Source organism: Medicago truncatula, chromosome 2 (genome assembly GCF_003473485.1).
Source record: "Medicago truncatula cultivar Jemalong A17 chromosome 2, MtrunA17r5.0-ANR, whole genome shotgun sequence".
Taxonomy (NCBI): Eukaryota; Viridiplantae; Streptophyta; class Magnoliopsida; order Fabales; family Fabaceae; genus Medicago; species Medicago truncatula.
The window spans coordinates 42,699,663-42,724,249 of NC_053043.1; the positions used below are offsets into that span (position 1 = coordinate 42,699,663).

Consider the following 24,587-nt stretch of genomic DNA (forward strand, 5'->3'; position numbering starts at 1 on the left):
ACTAGTTATAGTTAAATATAAAGCATTACTTTTAAGAAACATATATAAAACGTTTATTAAAAAATAAAATAAAGTATGACAATTTTTTTTCAAAGGAGAAAACATGGCAGTGGTTTTATTAAAAAATATGCTATGAAATTGACCGTTATTTTTTAAAGCTATGAACATGTTGTTTTATTAAAAAATAATTAAATTAATAGGGTTAAAATTGGAAGAAAATATAAAAAAACTACCAGCTATAAGCTCAAATGCTACTTGAAATAGTTTATCAAAAAACGCTATAAGCTAGTGAAAAAAGCTTTTTAGCGAACACATCTTATTATATGAAAACAAGCTTATCAGCTAGTCCAACAAGCTATAAGCTAGCTTATTAATGTTACCAAACACAGCCATGATGAGTTGAATTTGATGTGAAATTTTAATTGTTATAAGCCTTATAGTGTAAATTAATTAAGATTCTATACCAAATATAATTAAATAAAAATTAAAGTTATCTTATTAAAATTGATTTTTTTTTATAGAAAAATTTACTTATTTATTTGACATTTAATGTTACATTTGTATATTACATTTTGATTGGTTGATATCTTGAAGGAGTAAATACCTTTTAAATAAGAGAGGGTAATGTAGAAAAAACCTTATCCGTAAGGAGGAAATAGGAAAGAAGCAAACATATACATTTAAAATTCTAATCATATTGCAACACAATCCTATAATATATGATATGATGATTACAACACATGCATACCATCTTTCATAAAAAAAAAAAAATGCATACCAAGGTCCAAGGGAGTAAAGGAAACAAACAAACATATTTGATTGGATATGCAGCCTGTTGTGTTGATGTGACCAACATTGTACTCATGATACTCATAATATTGGATGTGGCAAGAGAGGTTATATCTTATCTTATTAAAAAGAAAAATTAACTGGGAATAAACAACCATAACACACCATCATCAACAAACAGGATCCCCACCATCATCGTACGTTTCTCTTCTTATTGTCCTGCAAGCATGTTGGTGATTTTTTTTTATCTAATCGTAATTGGGTTACTGAAAAAACTACTACTACTACTACTGCAGAATATGTACAGAAGAATATTCTTCTTTCACCTCCACCTAGCTTTCAGCGTGGCACTCCTTCCCAATACCTAGGAGCTTACCCATGTCCTTTATGGGAACAAATCCAACATCAAGATTACCACAATAAATGTCCAAGAACTTTTCCCTACTTGGCCATATTCCAGCTTCAAATACAATTCTAGCCAACATTTTCACATCAAAGTTCACTATCCCTTTATTCCAATCATTAACCAAACCATGAGAAACAGCCTTATAAGCTGATTTGGTGGAAGAATTTCTTAAGCTAAACTTAATCTTCACATCTTGGTCACTTGACTTCTTTAAGTAAATGGGTTGCAGCACAATAGCCCCAGAGAGCCCCACCGATCCATAAAACACCGAGACAGAGAAACGATCAACTATCATCTCTATCTTTTTGTTTGGGTTTGTTATGTTTAGTTCAACCTCGAACATGCCTTTTAGCTCTGAATCAGAGACAGTGAAGTTGGACACAGAGATTGAGCTGACTCGAAAATGAGTTTTATGTGGGTCCATGACATTCCAAGCTATAGCGATGATGACAGTTAAAGTGAGAAAGAGTAAAATGAATGTCCAGGTAAGTCGACGGACTACACCGAGAGTAGAGGACCCCGGTGTCCTAGAAGAAGCATTGGTGCTGGTATGAGGAGGCTGAGGCTCCATGTAAATTTTGGAATGAAGCTGGGTATGTGGTAGGAGTTATGCTATAGCTAGTAGTATAAACAAAATTTTGGAACAGAGCTTTTAGTATTGTCTCTCTTTAGCAACAAACAATCTTTAAGGGGAATGTATATTGTTAAAGACAGAAAGGGAAAGTAGGACAATGAATATATGTGATAATTGCAAAAGGTGAGGTATATATATTTATATATAGTAGTAACTATGAAGAGGTAGGAATTCTGACGTATAAATTGGTGGTATACTTTAAACTAAGTAGCAGCAGCTTCCACGAAGCATCTTGGAAATAAACATGAATACGAGAAGCTAGCATTAAGAGGAATTACACGTATATGCATACATATACATATGAATAAAGATAACAGTGAATTACCAATCTGCCATTAAGAAAAGAGCATGCTTCTTTAATAAAAGTGAATGTCTCTATCGTTAAGACCTCCTGTCTGTTTTGTTCTATTTATGGATGGATGGTTTCATTATTTATTTGTACAAATCATTCATTCCTAATTCCTAGTTTAAGTATGGTTTCTGACTTTATGTGTCATTATATATTGCTTATTTTATTTTTCCTTCTGATTTTTTGTTTATTCCAAGATTGGAGAATATTGCAGTGTACATGAACCGTTAACTATGTTTGGCCATAGCATATACCGTATATAATTAATTGTAATTTGGTCCACTGGGTTCAAATCCGAGTCACCACATTTCACCGTATCCATGTGTGTATTTATTTGAGTATATGTTAGCCATTAGGTCAATCGCAAAAAAATAAAAAATACAACTAACTGCGTGTTTATCTGTTAGTTTGAATTGTTACTATTTACAGCATCATAAAGGCACTAACGAATGAGTGAAAAAAAATGAGAGAAGAAACGATAAAACCTGTTTGTTCTCTTAATTCAGGTGGTACTTGGAAAGCTATGTAACAATAAAGCAAGAAAAGACATCAAAGACAAGTAAACATTCCAAGAATAAAGAAACCTTACTAACTACGACCCCCACTTTCCTCAACCATCAATCCTTTTAAACTCTTGGCCAACCAAATAGCTGTCTCCCTTGAGGAGACCTTATCTTTTCCAAAGGGCTTCAGAACAACCGCAAGTTCCTCCAATCTATTTTGCTGCAGCAAATCTGCAGACAATTCTAACAGCCCTTCAAGTGCATCAGCTCTCTGTTTGGAAGATTTAACATCAAAAGATTCATTTCCTGGCATTTCCTCTTTGGCTGTAGGAATGCTATATTTGTTATATTTAGCGGAACCAGGTTCTGAAACTAGAGAATCAGGGATTCTCACATCTAGCACTTCAACATCAGGATGTTCAGAAATACTTGACTTCAAGCTCAAGTTTCTGATTTCCAAATTATCAGTAGTATTTGAGTTCAAGCTAGTAACTTCAGAGCAATTTGAAGATTTAAGGGACAAAGGAGTTCCCACATTTCTCATTTCTAAATCATCCTTTACAACGTTGATGAGTGTACCAACATCTACATTTGTAACTCCCTTCTCCGTTGATTCCTTTACCGGAAGATCACTCCCCACCCGGTAACTGCTATGGCGTATAACATGGATGACATCATCAAAAGCTGGGGGAAGATGGCCAGAAGCAGGCCTTTCTGTTGCTAGATTCTGTAAAACCATTCCCTTCTCTTCTTCTAAAACTTTCTGGCTTGAAATTTTAGTAGATATATTCAGAGGTGCAATTTCAGCCACTGAGGACACTCTTTCCCTCACCATGAACTTGTCATCACCAGTTGAGATGTACATAAGCTTTGGCTGGCTAACTTTATGAGGCCTATTATTTGGCAAGCTTACTGGACTAACTTCACAAACAGACTTTTTTCCAGAAATGGAAAGTGAATGTTTGAGAGAATTGATTGAAGCCATTTCCTTACAAATATCTTGAAGGTTTTTGATTTCTTGTGTGACTTTGGCAGACGGAACATCACACTCAACGACATCAGATGTAGTTGTTTGATTTATAAGAAAACTATCATACATTACTGAGTGATCCAGAGTTAACCTGGGACTTACTTTCTCATTACGAGTAATGGTATTCTGAAAAGTTGGTGTAAACTGAGAGGATTCACCAGAAATATTTTCATCAGGACCACCACTGTTGGCACGTGATCCCACAATTTCAGTGTGATTAAAACTCCCATGTTCAGGGGGTGTTGGTTCACTCAAGTCAATAAAAGTGTTTGCAAAGTCAAAAAGTTCAAATCCTTGAATAGAGACTGAAGATGAAACAGAGTTGCTGGTTGCTTGCATTCCTTTGGTACTACTTTCAAAAGCCTTCAAAGGCTCTTTAGAAACATGTGGCAGATGACCGTTAGGCAACCGATGATGTCCCATCTTAGCCTCCTGACCTATTTTATTTGGATCTAACCTTTCTGTATCATTTGCTGCATTTGGCATATCATGCCCGGCTTGCTTTATGCGTCCCAGAAATGAGGGTGGCTTAAGTAGGCTTGGAGGAGTCTTTTGTTTTGGCCTTGCAGAAACTCCAGGTACTGCTACTACTTGTTTGATAGGACCACATGGTGGTGTCACCTTATGTCGAGGTTTAGTTTTTGGTGTAGATTCTATCATCGGTAACTGCTGTCATGGATAAATATACAAGAAATAAGTTTCAGTGTCATAGGGAGATCATTATAGGTAACAAATATATCATTCTAATGGTAATGTACCTGATATTTTGAAGTATGTGATCCCTGGATTCGTTTTGAAGAATGAAGGGTTGCTTTTGAAGGTGCTAAGGTTGGCACCTCTACATTAGGCTTCAAACCATTTACACCAAAATCGGATTTCGGAAATTTAGACAAGGTTTCTGTATTAATTTTCTGTGTTGATATACCACCAGCCTTCATCAGACTTTCTCTCATTGGAGACCTCGTCTCTTTAACCTTTTCATGTTTTGGTCCCATCTTTACATTCTTAACTGTTCTTGCTAGCTTATATCCAACATTAGAATTGTGTTCAAGGTGAGTTTGCTTCCTAACCTCCTGTTTATCTGTTTTGGCGTTGACATTGCTAGAGCTGTTTCTTTCTCTACCGGGCATGATAAGGTCAGACCCATTATCATCGATCATTGACAGGTCTACCTCAGTGATTTTTTCATCGCCCATTGGTGCTGCTTTTGAAACGTTTCTCTTATTTGACATCAAACCACCTTTGTCACTACTCGAACTATTACTTTCTTCACTTTCTGCCATGTTTTTTCGAGGAACATGGACAGCAAAAATTGGCTTTTCAGGAGAAGAGGCTGATGGAGAACAGAGAGATGAACAATATTGATGAACATAAGGCTGCAAATAAGGGTGCTTTAAGATATCGGATGCCTGTGTAATACATAAATGAAAGTTTTCAGGATATGTACCGATGGGAAACTTGTTTCACAATGAAAATAATGTTGGTCTTTAAGAGAGACTTACTGTTGGACGATGCTCGGGGTTTTTCCTTAACATGCCTTTTATCAGTGTTTTCCTGTGTGTATGGATGTAAAGTTTAAGATTACATACATGCACAGAGAGGAAAGTAAAAAGATTTTTTTTTTATGTGGCTCTGATAGTTATCAACTTCATGTTCATTGATGATGCTTACCGGACACCAATGACATTTCTTACAGTAAACAAAATTTGAAGTGGTGCAACAAATGCAGTGTCTAACTGTGCCATAAAGTTCACCCACACAAACACGTGCGTCTATACTAGTAACTGTATATCTTTCTGCCATACCTATTTGACTTCAACGGGTAGTCTGAACTCAAGTGATTACTAACTTTCTATTAACAAATGATATTGGATGATAAGCATAGAAAAAATAGAAACTTACAAGGATGGAGAATAACAGGGAGGCAAAGTACCAATAGAGGAACGGTTGATCTTGCTTATCAATCCATCCAAATCCTGAAACAGTACCATTTTTATCAAGAAAAAGGAACCATGATAAGATACCTCCACATACATAAATATCCATACAATAGTAGAGAATCACAAAAACTTTCATTATGTACTGATGGAAAATCAATCACAAAGCATTACAAACTGAAAATCACCAAGCAACTCTATTAAAAAAGTTCTGAAAATGGAAGCAAACTTAATGTTAAACAGTACCCCCACCCTTAACGAACAGCATTTAAGTCTATTTACAAAGCCAACAAAAATTTAGAACTCGGTCATAGATATCAGAATAACAGCCAAAAAATAGGTCAGAATAAGGATTCTGGAAAGTGGTAGGTTGGTATAATTCTGAAAGCTGGTAGCTTTGCAAAATACTGCATTAATCTGAATAGCAACCTAATTCAATTATGCCTAAATTTTCTAGTTTTATTCCTTTCGACCATTTACACAAACGGATACCATGTCTTTTTTTCTGGACAAAATCTTAAATTTGCTTATTTTGGATCCTGAAATGAGATATCGCTTTCAGATTTAACTTGGGAATAACATTAGCAACAACAACAACAACCAAGTCTTATCCCACTACGTGGAGTCGACTACGTGGTCAAATTGCGCCCTAAAGATTACCATAAAAAGAATTCACTAAAGATTACAGTATATCCATATAAAGTTAAAAAATATCGGAACTCTTAATATAACAAGGTTATATAATTTTATTTATGCAAATTAATACCTTACCTATTCTGTTGCATGCAAATGCTACTTTACTGACTTAAACGAAGAAATGAGATATATTCATATATGACTTGCTGGTAGTGCATTAAATGAATGACTATACTATGGCATATCTGTTCTTATCAGTATATTATGGCATATCTATAACTATTAAGTATCAAGTGAAAATCGAGGAAATCTTACAAAAGCTTTGAAAGCAGGGCGGTGAGCAGCCATCTCATATATACAACACCCTGAACAACAAAAAGGTATTTATACTGTATCAAAACCGATATCAGATAGTCGTCGAAAAATAAAAAATTACCTAGTGACCAAATATCAGATTTGAATCCATAAGGAATATCTGTAAGCAGTTCAGGGCACATATAGTTCGGAGTTCCTACAACCTGTGTACAAATATTTAGAACAATTAGCCAATTCCACAACCAGTGACTGTACTCTATCCAATAAATGAATACTAATTATATAGCTTAACAAGATGGTTCAATTGTCATATTATCAACTTCAAGTAGCTCAAAATTATTAAAAGTTGGATTCGATCCTTACAAAATATGAGCAATAATGAAAACAAAAATTACATAATTAGATATTCTTCTAGCAGAATCAGATCTAAGTAGAAACTATAAACTTCTTATTACGAGCTTTCCCGTTCTAGAATATTCTCCACCCCATAGACACAAGTTATAGGTGCCAAATACATCCCTTATTAAATTAACATACACCTACTATCAATATATAACTTAAGACGGTTTTAAGTGTTGCTGTGATCAACCCAAAAGAGAGAAAATATATTCGTAGGATAAAAAATGTAAAAATAATGGAAACAGTGGAAGCATTTGAAAATATTTAGTTACAAGTAGAGGAAGTTATTAGAAGGATTTCAACGCTATGTATTAGTCTTTTGCTCAGGTATAATTGTTTAAAACAAAATTTTATACTTTTTGTATTGAAAAAATAACTGATTAGGCTTAGTTCTTTTCGGCAGCTACAACATAGATACCGTTTTGGTCTAAAATTAGATGTTGTGCTGAGAGTCCAGATTTAATAGCAGAGCAGTAACAATAAAATGAGCAACAAGGTGTGCAGGAACATTTCATCCGGACAATATGAAGATTGAAAACCCTAAACTCATCATAACTCTGCTTCGGCTCTTCTCTCCAAAAGGTGTTAGCAATTAGGATGCATCAATAGATTCAATACTAAGGAAAATTATCAGAACAAATTTAGCTTGAACCCTTGGATTCATAGAAGAAGCAACAAGCTTATAAAAAAATATAAAAGAAGAAAGCAACAAGTTCCTTATTTCATACGTACCGAGGAAGTCAAATCATCAGCTTTTAGTGTCTTAGCAAGCCCAAAATCCCCTATATAAATATCAGGAAATTACAAACAAATTAAGGATGAAGAATTAATCAATCATATTAACTCAAATGTAATAAAAAATGGTGTATGAACTGACCTAAGCGAACATCATGATCCTTGGTGAGAAAGATGTTAGAACACTGTCATCAAAGTTTGACAAAATTTAACTTGGTATACTCATAAGTGGAATTAAAAAAGTATAAAAGGCCATGCAGTTTCTTTATCCATGTAATACCTTTAGGTCACGGTGCAAAACAAAATTTGAATGCAGGTATTCTACTGCCAACAATAATTGAGTAACCCATTTGCAAAGTTTCTGACCAATGTCAAACACTATCAACATGAGCAAGCAAAATATTTAACAAATATACAAAATTTAAGAAAGTCAAAGTATAAACAAGAATACCTCTTCAGGAAAGTAAGCCCCATTCGATTTTTTCATCAATGCTGCTCTGAAAAGATTTGAAGAGAAAACGAACATAAAGAATTTTAAACAATTGAGTTTTTGGGCTCATAAAATTTTACATGGTACTGCGTTAGTACAGGTATTATCCGAAGACTCACATGTCTCCACCTTCACAGTATCCAGTAACAATGCAAACATAGCAACCCTACAATAAAAGTAAAACAATCAAAAACTTAGATGAAAAGGAATCAAACAATCACAAACTTACCATACAAACTATTTCTAGATTACAACAGAGAGAGCACAACACAAAAATAACATAACAAATTGTGAAAGTGTGCTAGAACAAGCTAATGATACGCATGATTTTGATGGTTTTGAATTAAATTGATTCGATTAAAATTGAGGTTTTTTTTTTTGACGGAAAAAAAAAATTGTGTTTCAATATTTTTACTATGAAAGCTAAAACTTAGACGAATTTCTTAGTTCAATGCAATAACTTCTTTTATTACTCTTAATCAAACTGAACTTTGGATGGAAAACAATTTTGACTTGCAATGAAACACTTGAATGTTAACTAAAATTTAACATAATTTTAACAATCAATTTTGACTTGCTACCAAACAGTTGTATCGATCAAACTGAAGTTTGGAAACAAAATGTTGTATGTTTTATATTCCTCCGTTTCATATTGTGTTTTAAAGGTAATATACACTCTCTAAGAAAAGCATCGAGTTTTACTCATTTTTATGATAAAATAACCTTTATTTACCAAAATTATGCTTATTATTAATAGTTGTTGGTTTTAGGTAAAATGAGATATTAGGTAAAAATAGTTAATAATTCATTGTTAATTTAAGAAGAAAATTAATATGAGACAAGCAAATACAGTAATATAACTTTCCCCAATTATAAACAGCTTTTAAAACGGAAAACAAATATTTGTCTCTTAGTCTCATTTCAAATTACTAAATATAGACCCTAAAATCCATCTTTACATATCTAATGTAAAAGCAAAAAGTCAACCACCTTTCACAATCCAATATGAAAACAAAGATACACACATAAAGTCAAGGATCTAGTGGTGTATCTCACCTTCTCAACCCAAGCCTCCTTGAATTCAACAATGTAAGGATGCTTAATTCTCGCAATTAGAGCCATCTACAAATACAATTCCCAAAATCAACTACACCACTTCATATTATCAAACAACAAACAAGATAAACAAGCTATGAAGCACAAACACCAATCACTAAAGACACTCACACATCATCACATATAATAATTTGAGAAAATAACATAATTTCAATATAATTACACAGTGTCATAGACAAACACATCACATCACCGACACGTGTCAGACACCGAATACACATTTGATTAGAAGTGTAAGTGATAGTAAGCAAGAAACTAACAAAACAAAATCCAATTACTACCTCTTGATGAGCAGATCTTCTACACCGTTCCGTTTGCCTAGCAAGCCTAATTTTCTTCAACACATATCTACAACAACAAATTTAACATAAACAAAGCTTCAATTCTCAAATTCAAATAAAAAACTTAACATAAAACACAAATGGCGCGAACACATTACCTTTTCTTCTCCACCTTGTGATTAACGAGAATTGCAGCACCAAATGCACCGCGACCGATCTGCTCCATGATCTCATACTGATCCATCTTAAACACCAATGCAAAACACGAAAATGTAGATATCAAACGCAATTTGAATTTCAACGAAATTTCAATTGAATTTCAAAGCATTGTAACGGTTTTCGTTTTCTTCTTCTACTACATTGTTTTTGAAAGAAACCGTTTGAGAAATGAATGAACGTTTTGTGGTTATACTCAACTGTTTCTCACTTTCACGCTGGCAATGATGATTAATTATGTTGGTTGTGGTAAAAGTGATAGTGTAAACAGTGTGATTAATTTGTGGAGTAATTGCGTTGATTACGGTTTGATATTTTTGAATTCGAGAAGAAGAAGTGGTTTCTCTCTCTAAGATGAAGAGAGAGAAAGTAAGAGGGAAATGGTTTATTTATGGTTAGAGGGGGATACACCGACAGCTGGTCTTTCAACTGCCTCTCACCTTTCAATTTTCGGTATTTATTATTGGATTTTTCTATCATGTTAAGAAGTTTAAAATAAAAATTTTGTATTAAAACTTGTACATTTAATATTAAATATAAAACTTTTGAATAAATAAATGTTGTTTTCCAAAAAAAAGTTACTACTATTAGTTATTTTAACATGAGCAATGTTGCACATGTTAGACAAACCCTTTATTATTTTGATTTTCTTTCATTTTCACGTTTACTTAACTTTTTGATAAATCAAAACTATAGTAGTAATTCATTTAAAAAAAATTCTTACAATAATTTTTTTTCAAGTAACCTGGCAGACATAAAATGTGGAGAAGTTGAGTGTTTGAAGTTCAAACTTCAACATTTACATATATTATGCAACGTCTTTATCAATTAAATTAAACTTACGCAAGAGTCCAACAAATATTTTTTCTTACACGCAGCTATCAAATTGTTAACTTTAAAATTCTCTACTTCACACATGGTAGATATTTGGATTTTGGACCACTAATCATTTCGTCAATCTTTAATCAAAGTATATAAAAAAATATGAGAAATGTTAACCAGTGCTCCGAGACACTAGTTAAAGAAACAAATATAGTAATATTTGCATGGAAAGTTGTGTAATCAATGCATTCAAAACTTAAAAAGTGTCTTTTTTAATTTACAATTTCCTCTTTTGGCTTCCTTAACCAGTGTCTCTGGGGCACCGGTGGTTAACATAACCCAACAAATATTTATCAGAAGAAATTAGTTCCTTAACTGTATCTTTATTAAAATAAAATCATTTAATGAATCTCATATAATTAGTCTCTCTTTTTTGTTACAAGGCTAAAGGAAAAATAAAGAACAATAATGTTGATTAAATTATGATTAAAATGTCTATTAATGGTGATTTTAAATTAGTGTATATCTAGTACTGTTAATCACGGAAATGAAACATGTCAATTATGAGTAGGAAGTTAGAAGGACAATAATGTTCTGTTTTCTTGTGATTTTAGAATTAGAAGGAAAATAAGAGTCGGAACTATAATAAAGCCAGCTCGAAAGTAACTTTAGGGTGTACTCGGTTGAGTAAAGAGAGTGATAAGTGGGAAAATCGTGAGAACGATTATGAAAAGTGATTTTTTTAAGGGTATTGTTTGATTAGATAAAAAGTGTGAAGAGGAAAGGGAAATATTATTACGTTTGAAATGAAAAATAATCGTAATTAAGAAAATTTATATAAAGTCATTTTAGTTTTAGGCAAAATTATAAATTTGATCTCTTAATTTTTTTCTTTCTTTTAATAACCCAAAATAGAACTAGATTAAACAGAACATTATTGTCGCAGATTTATGTAGATGATATATTCGATGGAGTTAGTGAAAAAACTGTCGGTCTTGATGATTTATTAGATAAGATCGGTGGATTGCATGCACCAAGCGCTAAAAGTTCCATTAAAAAAAAAAATAGCATGATTTTGATGACTTCATGATTGGGTTTGGTGGAAGCAGCATATCCAATAATGGGAAAGCAACCATTGAGAAGAATAATCCTCGGAAACCAACTGCCATATCTCATAATGGCCGTTTTTAGTATTGGAAAGCACAACATCTTCAAAATCATTCCTGGACTCATTAGAGCAAATCACTAAGAATGGTTCTAAACATACAAGTGGCAGCTCAACACCTCCCCATTATCGAGGCCTTCTCCCAAGCCAACGAATGTTTCAAACTCAATCAACAGCTCAAGTTTATCATCATCAATAGATGAGGTTGAGAACTTTGCCAAGGGCCGAGTGTAGAGTAATCCTAATAGAAAAGCAAATGGCATAACATGTGTGCAAGAAATCAATTCAGCAAACCAAATATTCAACAACAAATTGAAAGGTCTTGTTAAGTTATCTACCAATAGTGCACCGAGATATTAAACCAAAGAACATACTTGTGGTTGTGGATGACAATATGGAGCCTATTACAGCTGATTTTGGCACTGCACTATGCAAGAAGAAGTTTGAGGATTCTGATTAATTTCATAGGTTCCATAATCACTATTTCTCGTGTATCATAGGTTCCATAAATTTCAATCAATAGGATCTAAGAGGGTGGTCTATCATTCATTCGAAGAGTCATCATGCATGGAAGCACTTTTATCAGAACAAAAACTCGGAGTCGAGTTCTTCATAGATGGAGGAGACTCACGTAGGAGGGTTTCCTTAGTAATTTATTAGTATTTTATTGTTTAAGTTTATATTTATTATTTGTTTGTTTTATTTTCAGTTTGTTATTTTTAGGCCCATCAGGGTTTGTTATTTTCCTTTTTTTTTTTGGTGGTCGGGGTTTAAACCTTAGACCTTGCATATACTATCCATTGTCCATACCAACTGAGTTAAGCTCACGAGGAGGACTATTATTTTCCTATTTAAGCTTAAACAGATGTAGCCTAAGAGGCATAACTTTTATTCAATCAATAATATTTTAGAGAGTTTTTTCTTAATTTCTGGTGGATTCCGGAACCTTATTTTTACAATTTTGTCGCTTGCAAACTAAATCTTTTTTAATATAGGTTTAACGCATGCTAGCCTACGCTCGATTTAGAGTGAGTTTGTTTGAACTTAAAAAAAAACAACTTATGTTAAAACAATATCTATAGATTTTTTTGTTGAAATTTAAAAAAAAAAAAATTAAACTATTTATGTTTGCATCTATAAAAAAAAAAAACTTTTTTCCTACCGAATTATCCCTCTTAATAGATACAACCCGGCCACAACACCCAAACTTGTTCCGTTTGCAGAGTGTTTTTGCAGTATTTCAAAAGCCACTGTCAAATACAATGATCAATCAAAATAGAATATAGAATCCTTAAAAAATTTGAACAACTCTCATAACATAAATTCCTTTGTTTCAACCTATTAGGGGTTTGGTTTATTAACGTCATGGCCAAACCTCATGAACTCAAACCATTATACGCAACACTTCTCAACAAATGTTTTTCCTCGAAAAACATAAACAGCCTCAAAATAATCCATGCACGCACAATTCGTTTAGGTATTTCACACGATGATTTCATTCGAACCAAACTTGTTTCTTGCTATGCTTCATGTTCCAAATTGCACCAAGCAAATATTCTTTTTTCATTCACAAATCGCAAACCCACTTTCCTCTACAACTCTCTCATTAGAGCCTATTTATCTCTCAACCTATTTAAAGAAACGCTTTCGATATTTCGTGAAATGAGGTTGTCTTATAAACCCTTTGATTGCCACACTTTGCCGCTTGTGCTAAAATCTTGCGCTGGTTTATCGGCGTTAAGGCTTGGGAAACAAGTTCATGGAGCTGTTTTGGTAAATGGGTTTGCGTTAGATTTGAAAAATTCTAATGCTTTGATAAACATGTATGCTAAATGCGGGGAGTTAGAGTTTGCGCGCAAAGTGTTTGATGGAATGTGTGAAAGGAATGAGGTTACTTGGTCGACGATGATGGCGGGTTATGGAATGCATGGTAGGTTTGAAGAGGTTTTTGAGATGTTTAATAGAATGGTGGAAGTAGGAGAGAGGATGGATAATGTGAGTTTTACGGTTGTTTTGACTGCGTGTAGTCATGGCGGGTTTGTCGAGAAAGGGAGGGAGATTTTTGAGATGATGAAGGTGAGGTTTGGGGTGAAACCTGATGTGAGGCATTATACATGTATGGTGGATATGTTGGGGAGGGTTGGTTTAGTGGAAGAAGCAGAGAAGTTGACATTGAAAATGGATGTCAGGCCTGATGAAGCTTTGGTGGGTGCTTTGTTTGGAGCTTGTAAAACTCATGGGAGGGTTGATGTTGCTGAGAGAGTTGCAGAGAGGTTTTATGGGACAGAGCTGAGTGTTGTTGCATCCTCAATTTGAATTCAATATACATGATGTTTTCTCATAACAAGACAAGGCTATATATAGACTATAGTTCATTCTTTTATATCTTTCTAGCATATGGGACCTATCTCATCATGGGTGCTAGAAAACCAACCGAGGTTTTAATTTCCCTATAGCTACATGTAAATGAGATGATAACTGTTGGTGTAAAATTTTTCTCTTTCAATATCAACTGCATCATTTATTTAAGAATATAGTTTTGTTACTTTAGTTCTTATTTAACAAATTGTAAATTCCAACATAGTAATAAAGATCTAGAGATTAATGAGTTAGATCAAAATATAGTTTATGATAGAACACTATAATGTAATTTGATCCGTGTAACTGACTCCATTTTGTGGGTAAGACTTGGTTTTTGTTATTGTATTCCAGCATAATACATTTACCACTTTAAAGTTTAGACAAGGAACATCATTAACATGTTGCAATCAGTCATAAACATAGTCTACTGAGATAGAAGAAAAGGATTGGGAGAGGAAAGAAAATAGAAAAATCGAAAAACGGAGGGAGAAAAAATGAAAATTTGAGATAAGCAAATAATCAAACACACACGCCAGTATACATAAATAGAAATCTAGATAGAGACATTGTCGCTTGTAACATGGATAAGCAAACTGTGTTTTTTTTTTAACAGTATGATTTTTCTACATAATTCATATAAGATGCAATAAAAATTGACTATATACCTTTTGCTACATAACATGAGGAAAAGTTTAGGTTTTAATGTTTTTAATTGGTACATTTCAGGTCTAGTGAATGAGTTATGTAACTGTGCACTCAGTCACAAAATTCAATCATCAACATCAGATTCTTTTCCAGAGAAATCAGGAACATAGCCATATAAGTGCAGCTCAAAAGACAAAAGCTCCAAGGCTGAGTAAATATAATCATTCTCTTCATGATATTTATCACCGGACACAAATTTATGAATGCCGGAATCAATCTCAATGGAACTAAAAGCTAGATTCTTTTGTAAGCCACGTTCTTTCATTTCCCTCCTAACCTTGCTCGCACCATCCCATTTTCCAACAGCAGCATATATGTTAGAAAAAAGCACATAATTTGAATCTCCACCAGGGTACAATTCAACTTGATACTTCATCACTTTTTCAGCCAATTCAACATCCCCTTGAGTCCTACAAGCTGCAAGCAATGACCCGAGCACCACTTCATTAGGCATCATAGGCATTTTTTTTATCACATCCCAAGCCTCCTTCAACCTCCCTGCTCTACTATAGAGATCCACTAAGCAACCATAATGCTCAATCCTCGGCGAATTTCTATGATCTCTTTTAATGTCAGCAAAGATTTTCAGTCCTTCGTCAATCAACCCAGCATGACTGCACGCTGTGAGTGCACTCGTGTAACTAACTCCATTCGGCTCTAACCCTTCCTTCTTCATTGAACGAAAGAAACTCAAAGCCTTGTCAGCAAGCCCATTAACCGCAAAACCAACAATGATCGAATTCCACGACACCAAATTTCGCTGACTCATTCCATCAAACACTTGACGAGCAAGCTCTATACACCCACATCGCGCATACATATCTATTAAAGAATTCAAAACTTTAACATTATCCCTAAACTCTTTCTTCATCACAAGTCTATGAACCCACAAGCCAAGACCAAGTGCACCCAAATTAGCACACGCGGAAATAATCGCAATAACAGTCACAAAATCTGGCACAACACCAGCCAGCTGCATTTCTCGAAAACACTCAAGAGCTTCTTCATAACACTCTTTCTTAACAAACCCACCAATAACCACAGTCCAAGAAACAACATTCTTCACAGGCAATTTATCAAACAGTTTAAGTGCATCATCAACATCACCATTTTTCATATACCCATCAATCATAGTATTCCAAGAAACCAAATTTCTAACACCCATTTGATCAAAAACCAATCTAGCATAATCCAATTTCCCACATTTGGCATACATGTCAATCAATGCAGTACCCACCATCACATCATTCATGGCAAAGCCATGTTTGAAAGCGTGTGTGTGTAATGCAGCTCCAAAGGTGATGCTGGTTTTGGAGGGAGAGTGGGCACAAGCAGAGAGGAGAGTGATGAGGGTGATGTGATTGGGTTCGACTTCGGCTTCGAGCATTTGGATGAATTCGGAAGCTGCTTTGAGGAAATTGTTATTTTTGCAGTGGTGAGAAATTGAGGATGTCCATGATACGGTTTGGTTTGAGTTGGGTTTGTGTTTTAGAGAGAGTGTTTGGTTTTTGTTGGGGTTGTTTGGGGGAGAAAATGTAGAGGGAGGGTGAATTTGTGGAGGTTGTTTTGGAGGGTCAGGGTGGTGTGTTGGGGTTGCAATGCACGTAGTAAGGATCATTCTTCTCTCAATCGTGGTGGTAACTGATTTTTGGTTGAGTACCTATATCAAAGTTGCTCAAATTGCTCTGGACACATATGATATAGCCGAAAAACACTCTTTGGTGTGTTGGGGTTTTCGTTTTCTTCTTCTGCTACCAGTGGCGGAGCCAGACAAAAAAAATTGAGATGGCCGTCAGCAAAAAAATTCTCACACATTCATTTGTTCAAGTTTTTTTTTTTCCATTCCTAAAGCAGAGCAATAAAAGGAACAAAACACAAACAGCAGAGCAATAAACAAAATAAATCCTATAAAGCTCCAAAAGAAACAGGACTGCAACACAATAGCAGAAACACACTTCAGCCAACACCAAACCTACTAGGCAGCCACACAGTTACCAGCATATATCAGACAAGCAGAAACACGCTATAGCCAGCAGTAAACCTTCTTAACAGCTGCTCACAACACCCAGCAGCAAATATCATCGGCCTTTCTCTTAAAAAATGAATAGATTTTTTTATTTTTCATCTTGACTTTTATACAGTTGACAATGCTACTGCCAATGAGAAACAAATATCAGTACATGAGAAACATAAACACCCAATGACACAAATCTACAATTGATATAAAAATAGTGTTAAGACTCATAATGAAACAAATATACAATTGACAATGTTACTCCCAATGTGAAACAAAACAGCAACAACATACACACCCAATGACCCAAATATCACTACAGCAAGCAGCAACATACACACCCAATGACACAAATATCAGTACAGCAATAAGATACACACCAAATCCACTAAACAAATATCAGTAAAGCAGTTGAAAATTGAATTAGGTAAGCAGTATTATTAACAAAATCAAAAATCCCCTTTTGTTTTGATTAGGGTTATGGGAAAATTGAAGTTGAAAATCAAATTCATCAACAAACAAAAGGAGATTGAAGCAGTATCGTTACTAAACAAATGAAGAATCAGAGATCCTACACTTACAGTTTTTTAACAGTTTTAGGGTTTGTGGAGAGATTGAGACAAATGAAGATTCAGAGTCAGAGAACGATACAGAGAGAAGAGATGGTGGCGATGAGTTCGACGGAGGTCGCCGGTCGGGGCCTGATTGCCGGTGAGTGAGGTAGAGGAGATGGAGGTTCCCGGTCGCAGACTCGCGAGAGAGAAATGGAAAGGATACGCTTCTTTTCGTTATGAGAAAAAAGGAATGTGTGAATGGCATAGCTGTAATATTCAAATTAGCTTAAGGGTATTATGGTAATTTCACAAAATTAATGGGCAGGACATCGCCATACCCAGTCCTCACGTGGCTCCGCCACTGTCTACTACATTGCTTTTGAAAGAAACCGTTTGAGAAATGAATGAACGTTTTGTGGTTATACTCAACTGTTTCTCACTTTCACGCTGGCAATGATGATTAATTATGTTGGTTGTGGTAAAAGTGATAGTGTAAACAGTGTGATTAATTTGTGGAGTAATTGCGTTGATTACGGTTTGATATTTTTGAATTCGAGAAGAAGAAGTGGTTTCTCTCTCTAAGATGAAGAGAGAGAAAGTAAGAGGGAAATGGTTTATTTATGGTTAGAGGGGGATACACCGACAGCTGGTCTTTCAACTGCCTCTCACCTTTCAATTTTCGGTATTTATTATTGGATTTTTCTATCATGTTAAGAAGTTTAAAATAAAAATTTTGTATTAAAACTTGTACATTTAATATTAAATATAAAACTTTTGAATAAATAAATGTTGTTTTCCAAAAAAAAGTTACTACTATTAGTTATTTTAACATGAGCAATGTTGCACATGTTAGACAAACCCTTTATTATTTTGATTTTCTTTCATTTTCACGTTTACTTAACTTTTTGATAAATCAAAACTATAGTAGTAATTCATTTAAAAAAAATTCTTACAATAATATTTTTTCAAGTAACCTGGCGGACATAAAATGTGGAGAAGTTGAGTGTTTGAAGTTCAAACTTCAACATTTACATATATTATGCAACGTCTTTATCAATTAAATTAAACTTACGCAAGAGTCCAACAAATATTTTTTCTTACACGCAGCTATCAAATTGTTAACTTTAAAATTCTCTACTTCACACATGGTAGATATTTGGATTTTGGACCACTAATCATTTCGTCAATCTTTAATCAAAGTATATAAAAAAATATGAGAAATGTTAACCAGTGCTCCGTGACACTAGTTAAAGAAACAAATATAGTAATATTTGCATGGAAAGTTGTGTAATCAATGCATTCAAAACTTAAAAAGTGTCTTTTTTAATTTACAATTTCCTCTTTTGGCTTCCTTAACCAGTGTCTCTGGGGCACCGGTGGTTAACATAACCCAACAAATATTTATCAGAAGAAATTAGTTCCTTAACTGTATCTTTATTAAAATAAAATCATTTAATGAATCTCATATAATTAGTCTCTCTTTTTTGTTACAAGGCTAAAGGAAAAATAAAGAACAATAATGTTGATTAAATTATGATTAAAATGTCTATTAATGGTGATTTTAAATTAGTGTATATCTAGTACTGTTAATCACGGAAATGAAACATGTCAATTATGAGTAGGAAGTTAGAAGGACAATAATGTTCTGTTTTCTTGTGATTTTAGAATTAGAAGGAAAATAAGAGTCGGAATTATAATAAAGCTAGCTCGAAAGTAACTTTAGGGTGTACTCGGTTGAGTAAAGAGAGTGATAAGTGGGAAAATCGTGAGAACGATTATGAAAATTGATTTTTTTAAGGGTATTGTTTGATTAGATAAAAAGTGTGAAGAGGAAAGGGAAATATTATTACGTTTGAAATGAAAAATAATCGTAATTAAGAAAATTTATATAAAGTCATTTTAATTTTAGGCAAAATTATAAATTTGATCTCTTAATTTTTTTCTTTCTTTTAATAACCCAAAATAGAACTAGATTAAACAAAACAATCAAAGTATAATTAATGTTAAGATTGAAAAGATACAAAAGTCAAGAAACAAAATACACATAAACATAACGGCGATACCAACCCAACAAAATAAAAAAAATCAAAATCCAAGGGTAGCTACACCTAAACACATAGCACTCAAATATTCTATTGATAGAAATTGTAGGAGAATCCCTTGGCTTTATTTTTACGAGAATGGTTAGTGCTCCGGGGGTATTGGTTAAGTAACTAAAAGAGGTAAGATTTTATTAAAAAGTTGTGTAATAATTAGTTAGTCAAAAGTAATAGTTTATATTTCTAAGACAATTTTTCTACTTTTTTTATTCCTTAACCAATGCTCCGAGGGCATTAGTTAACAAGACAGGGCTAAAATATGGTTTTAGTCCCTGCAAATATGTCTCGTTTTGGTTTTAGTCCCTGTAAAAAAAAATGTTTTTGGTCCCTGCAAATTTTTTTATTTTTTAAAATAGTCCATGACCCCATTTTTGTGATGATTTGCATACTGCCACATGATGACGGAACCGATTTTATAGTTTTTGGTCTCTGCAAAACATTTTGTTTTTTAAAAAGGTCCTTGCAAAATTTTTTGTACTATTTTCAAAAACAAAAAATTTTGCAGGGACCAAAAACAAATTTTTTTTTACAGAAACTAAAACCAAAACGATGCATATTTGCAGGGACTAAAACCATATTTTAGTCTTTTTTTAATCCACGACCACACTAAAAGTTTCACCAAACCAATAAGATGACTTTAAAGTCTATCTTGATTGCTAAAAACAGTTTGATTATGTTGCGTTCAAATCACCCACAAACAAGCAATCCATATCAAGTGAAAACACTTCATCACATTTTTCCCATGAAAAACCAAACCTATAAATTGAGTAAGAGCTTTTGTTCTACAAAGCACAACTAATGTCTAGCCAAGACACAACATCTGCCCATAACTTACAAACTGCATGACAATTAAAAAACAAATGACTAGATGTTTCGTCTGTGATACATTTGTCCATACACAAAGGGGGTGCTATATTGCAGACATCCTTACGAGACAAGCTATCAGTAGTTAGAAGACGATCATTTGACAATATCCAAACAAATAGCAAAACCTTTAATGGAACCAAATTATTTCAAGAAATCTTATACAATATAGAATAGAATCTAATATTAAATCAAACTTAGAGATCAGCTTATAAGCCTGTTAACTAAGTATATGCCACCGAGATTAATATCTAATTGTCAAATATCATCCACATCATCCTGCAAAGAAATATTAGCTAAGAGAGTAATGCATCCATCAACTAAATCTTCCTCCCAAACAAACAAACAAAATTCTCAAACTTTAGCCCCTTCCTCCAAACCACTTGAAAACACCACGTCCTTCACCGAAACATTTTGATCAACTAAAAGATTGAATAACCTACTAAAGTGATCCTTGAACACCTCCCCACCCATCCACGACTCAATACAACAAATACATATCTATTTTCTTCAACATATTCTTACAAAACCATCTCCTTCCACGCCCTTCATCACCCTTCTCAATACAACAAATACATATCTACCACCATAAGTCTCTTCTTCGTTTTTTACTCACCAACTCAATTAAAAGTCCATATTTCTCAACTAAAACTTTATGCCAAAGAAGTTATTTTTCTCTCTTTAACCTCAAACACCACTTTTCTAAGAGAGTTAGATTAAAAGCTCTTGAATTTCTCACCTCTAACCCACCTTTTTCTTTTCATTAATACACTTTGTCCCAATGAATCTTATGACCCTCCTCAATCAAAAATAAAAATGATTTAAATAATGACTTAATTATATATATTGTATCAGGAGGAGCTTTGAAAAAGGAGACCTATTGTTATCAAATTTGGTCTCTTAAATTATTTATGATTTTCATTTTGGCTCCACAACTAATTGTTGTTACGTCTAGGTCCATTAACTGCATTTATGTTAGTCAAATTGGTCTCTTCCCATTAGTTTTTAACCTCAGTCCCTCTCATTGTTGGCGTGAGTCAATTTTCCGGGGGTGTTTTGGTTGGCTATAATGACTTACATCTCCACTTTGACAACCTCGGTTCTAAACTTTCAGAATGCATCCAATCTCGTAGTTAGTGTGACTTTTATTTAAATTTAAAAATACCATAAATCAACTCGTTTTTTTTTTTGGTAGTGTATTATAAATCAACTCGTTTACATGAGAGCGATACAATCCATATCTTGGATTCCAAACTTTTGATGTATTTTTTTTGCCTTTTATTTTTTATATTTTAAAGAAAATGTCTATGAGAGTTGGATGACACACTACAACAAAAACTACTTTGATTTTTATAAAACTTTATGTATCAAATGATTTAAGAACCAATAACCAATAATTTCTAAGAACCTTGAACAAGTATTTGTTGATCTTAACATTGTGTTAAAAAAAACTAGATATGAAATAAATAAGAGAAGTAGAAACAGGGGAGAAAGAAGGAAGCATTTTTCTAGTTTTTTTTTTGGTTACAAGCATTTTTCTAGTTTGATTTAAGAAAGAACAAGTCTATTTGTTTTGAATTCATCTGAACACAAACCATCCAGCATTGCAATTGCAAGCAAGTGTCACGTTCAATGAAAGAGGAACAAGATGTGTAGCTCCTTTCTTTCTTAATTCTTATCGTTTTTTTAATAGAAAATGTTAACAAATTATATTCTTAGAACATTTTTTAAACGGGGCTTGCGCAAATAAATGGTGAAATTTGACTCATCGGTTTAATCATTTATTGGACAGGAAACATAGTTTTCAAAAAATTTATTATTATTTTTTGTTTAAAAAGGTGCATATTTATGATTTTGAAAAGTATTTAATTTGTATTTTAATAATTTTTTTTTTAAGATTCCTTAAACAATACCCCTAAAACATTTTGTTAGATAAAATATAGCAGATAGGCCAGAAGTTAGTTTATACTTTATAGCATATGAACTTATCGTGAATAAGATAGCTAATTAAATTTGTAATGTTTACTAAAATTAGATGTTGAAGTAGTTTTTTTTTTTTTTTTTTAAAACAAAAAGTAGGTAGCAAAGATGCTACACTACGAAAAGATGTTGAAGTAGTTTATAAATATGAAATGACATAAAAAAATATGCGTTTAATTAATTTTTTTTAAAGGCTAAAGAAGTATATATTAATAAACCCAACCAAAAGTCCCCCCGGCACATGGTGTACCCGAGAAACTAACAATCTTGTGTGATAATTTTTATGACAACTTTCTCTCTCATACTCACATTATATTTTTACATTTCCTCTGTTGTTTTGCTTTTCTTATCAATATCTATTTTTTCTCTGTAAATTTATGGTTGTCTTAAATATTGTCATACAAATAATTATTCAAATAACACACATCTCCAACACAGCCACATCACAAAAAACAACAACGAGAAGGAAGAAAGAGAAACTAGGAAACAACTCTTATGCATGACAAAGGATTATGTTGTCAAACAAGATAATAAAAATTGAACATAACATAAGTCAATTTTAACCATCAGAAAGCAGCCCGCAATTTAACCTTTTCTCTTAAACTTTGAAGAATGTCTACCTTATGTTGAAAATTCTCTCATTTCTCTCCTTTCATATGACTCAAATAACAGAAATTCAGATAACATTAAAAGTCAACCGAGCATTGTTCGAAAATCTCCCTAGACCATCAAATTAAAGAAGGCAATCTTGTAAATTGTCATGAAGAGCCATCGAAAAACCTAACCAACTAACAGGAAATCAAAGACCAAAATCTACCATACAAATCACATTTAATAAAGAAATGATCTATATATTTCCACACCCTCAATCTACTGAACAATTAACATCAGAAATAGTTAAAATATGTCACCTAAACAAAGTAGATGGTTAAAATATGTCACCTAAACAAAGTAGCCTTTGCTGGAATCCGACTAAGGTCTAAGGAACAACTGCCAGACAAAAATATTTATTTTAAGCGGGATTACTTTAAGTTACAACACATGACTAAAACTCATATTAAGTTACTTTAAGTTATAACAACTTTTGTATTAACTTATCACAAATTACTATAATATCATAAAAATAAACTATATACTCGTGAGAAAATAATCATTACCAAACGTTTTTTTTAGTCAAATAAACTTATAAGACATAAACTATAAACTTAAAAATAGGTATTGCCAAACAAACCCTTATTAGGACGACTCTTTAAATTTACTCCCCAACTAGTGAAATTGCAAATTGCTTAAAGAGTTTTGTTAAGGAGTGTCTTTAAAAGTATTTGTTAAGAATTTAAAAATAAAAATAATTGATAATTTTTATATAAAAAAATTGTTTTTTAATATTTCAATGTGTTCAATACATAAATTTAGGATAAATTTTTATTTTCAACTTTTTATCAAGTGTTAAAATTGTTGCATTTCACTTGCTTAAAATATGTTAAATTTTTTTTCCTCACAGCCAAGAAAGAATGATGTCTATCTTAAAAATGTATATTTAGAAATTTTTTTTTTCTGCCCTTGTTTGTGTCCAAAAATACAAAAATGCCTCACTTTTGCAAAAAATTGCATAAATGCCCTACTTTTCAGAATTTTCTGGTACCTTGCAACCCCCGCTTGCGGGGTACCTTTAAAATTTTTTTAAAAAATTTTAACTACCCCGCAAGTCAAATTGGCATGGTATTTTTTGATTTTTTTTTTTTAAAATTTTATTGCCTTGCAACCCCCACTTGCGGGGTATATTTAAATTTTTTTAAATTTTTTTTTAATACCCCGCAAGTGTAACTTGCGTTCCATTTTTTTTTTTAAAAAAAAAAAAATTAAAACCTTGCAAGCGGGGTATATTTAAAATTTTTTTAATACCCCGCAACCCCCACTTGCGGGTTTTTTTTTGGGTTTTTTTTTTAAATTTTTAAAATACCACTCTAAACAAAAATAATAATAAACAAAAAAAATACTACAATATCTACGATTATTATCAAACATGTATTATTTCATCTACTATAAATACTTCGTTTAATTTTTCAATTTATCATACCATTTTAACTTATATTAATAATGTAAATTTAGGCGTTGACAAAAAAGTAATTATAATAATAATCATAATATTTACAAAATTAAAAAGATACGAAATACAATAAATATGAA

The 24,587-nt window shown here is 32.9% G+C and overlaps 4 protein-coding genes across 6 annotated transcripts; 1 reads left to right on the forward strand and 3 right to left on the reverse strand.

The window, feature by feature from the left end:
• Nucleotides 1-1,121: 1,121 nt before the first annotated feature.
• Nucleotides 1,122-1,766, reverse strand: LOC11408851 (NDR1/HIN1-like protein 1). Its single transcript, XM_003596820.3, has one exon. The coding sequence runs from the start codon at nucleotides 1,764-1,766 to the stop codon at nucleotides 1,122-1,124; it is 645 nt and encodes a 214-aa protein (XP_003596868.1).
• Nucleotides 1,767-2,650: 884 nt separating this feature from the next.
• LOC11407615 (serine/threonine-protein kinase Nek5) lies at nucleotides 2,651-10,246 on the reverse strand. 3 transcript variants are annotated; one of them, XM_024775633.2, is made up of 14 exons: nucleotides 9,779-10,246; nucleotides 9,621-9,687; nucleotides 9,280-9,345; nucleotides 8,343-8,389; nucleotides 8,185-8,230; nucleotides 8,014-8,094; nucleotides 7,876-7,918; nucleotides 7,731-7,780; nucleotides 6,721-6,802; nucleotides 6,600-6,649; nucleotides 5,614-5,687; nucleotides 5,214-5,265; nucleotides 4,470-5,120; nucleotides 2,651-4,377 (listed from the first exon to the last, which is right to left on the reverse strand). In XM_024775633.2, the coding sequence occupies exons 1-14, from the start codon at nucleotides 9,862-9,864 to the stop codon at nucleotides 2,767-2,769; spliced, it is 3,006 nt and encodes a 1,001-aa protein (XP_024631401.1). In that variant the 5' UTR covers nucleotides 9,865-10,246; the 3' UTR covers nucleotides 2,651-2,766. The 3 variants fall into 3 exon arrangements, with proteins under 3 accessions (XP_024631401.1, XP_003596869.3, XP_039686671.1); XM_003596821.4 differs by having other exon boundaries at nucleotides 2,651-4,380; XM_039830737.1 differs by lacking the exon at nucleotides 9,280-9,345 and having other exon boundaries at nucleotides 2,651-4,380.
• A 2,781-nt stretch (nucleotides 10,247-13,027) lies between these two features.
• On the forward strand, nucleotides 13,028-14,329 carry LOC11412244 (pentatricopeptide repeat-containing protein At4g16470). Its single transcript, XM_003596823.4, has one exon. The coding sequence runs from the start codon at nucleotides 13,189-13,191 to the stop codon at nucleotides 14,137-14,139; it is 951 nt and encodes a 316-aa protein (XP_003596871.1). The 5' UTR covers nucleotides 13,028-13,188; the 3' UTR covers nucleotides 14,140-14,329.
• Nucleotides 14,330-14,722: 393 nt separating this feature from the next.
• On the reverse strand, nucleotides 14,723-18,068 carry LOC11409652 (pentatricopeptide repeat-containing protein At1g05750, chloroplastic). Its single transcript, XM_003596824.4, has 2 exons — nucleotides 17,485-18,068; nucleotides 14,723-17,042 (listed from the first exon to the last, which is right to left on the reverse strand). Exon 2 carries the CDS (start codon nucleotides 16,505-16,507, stop codon nucleotides 14,954-14,956), a length of 1,554 nt encoding a protein of 517 aa, XP_003596872.1. The 5' UTR covers nucleotides 16,508-17,042; nucleotides 17,485-18,068; the 3' UTR covers nucleotides 14,723-14,953.
• Between the last annotated feature and the right edge of the window lie 6,519 nt (nucleotides 18,069-24,587).

What these genes read in the sequence shown, in the direction of transcription:
- LOC11412244 (XM_003596823.4), top strand. Translation starts at nt 13,189, where the DNA reads ATGGCCAAACCTCATGAACTCAAACCATTATACGCAACACTTCTCAAC.
- LOC11409652 (XM_003596824.4), bottom strand. Translation starts at nt 16,507, where the DNA reads ATGATCCTTACTACGTGCATTGCAACCCCAACACACCACCCTGACCCT.
- LOC11408851 (XM_003596820.3), bottom strand. Translation starts at nt 1,766, where the DNA reads ATGGAGCCTCAGCCTCCTCATACCAGCACCAATGCTTCTTCTAGGACA.
- LOC11407615 (XM_003596821.4), bottom strand. Translation starts at nt 9,864, where the DNA reads ATGGATCAGTATGAGATCATGGAGCAGATCGGTCGCGGTGCATTTGGT. An exon ending in CACAAGGTGGAGAAGAAAAG is followed by an intron (nt 9,688 to 9,778) that starts GTAATGTGTTCG and finishes TTGTTGTTGTAG; the next exon opens with ATATGTGTTGAAGAAAATTA. An exon ending in AGGAGGCTTGGGTTGAGAAG is followed by an intron (nt 8,390 to 9,279) that starts GTGAGATACACC and finishes CTTTTATTGTAG; the next exon opens with GGTTGCTATGTTTGCATTGT.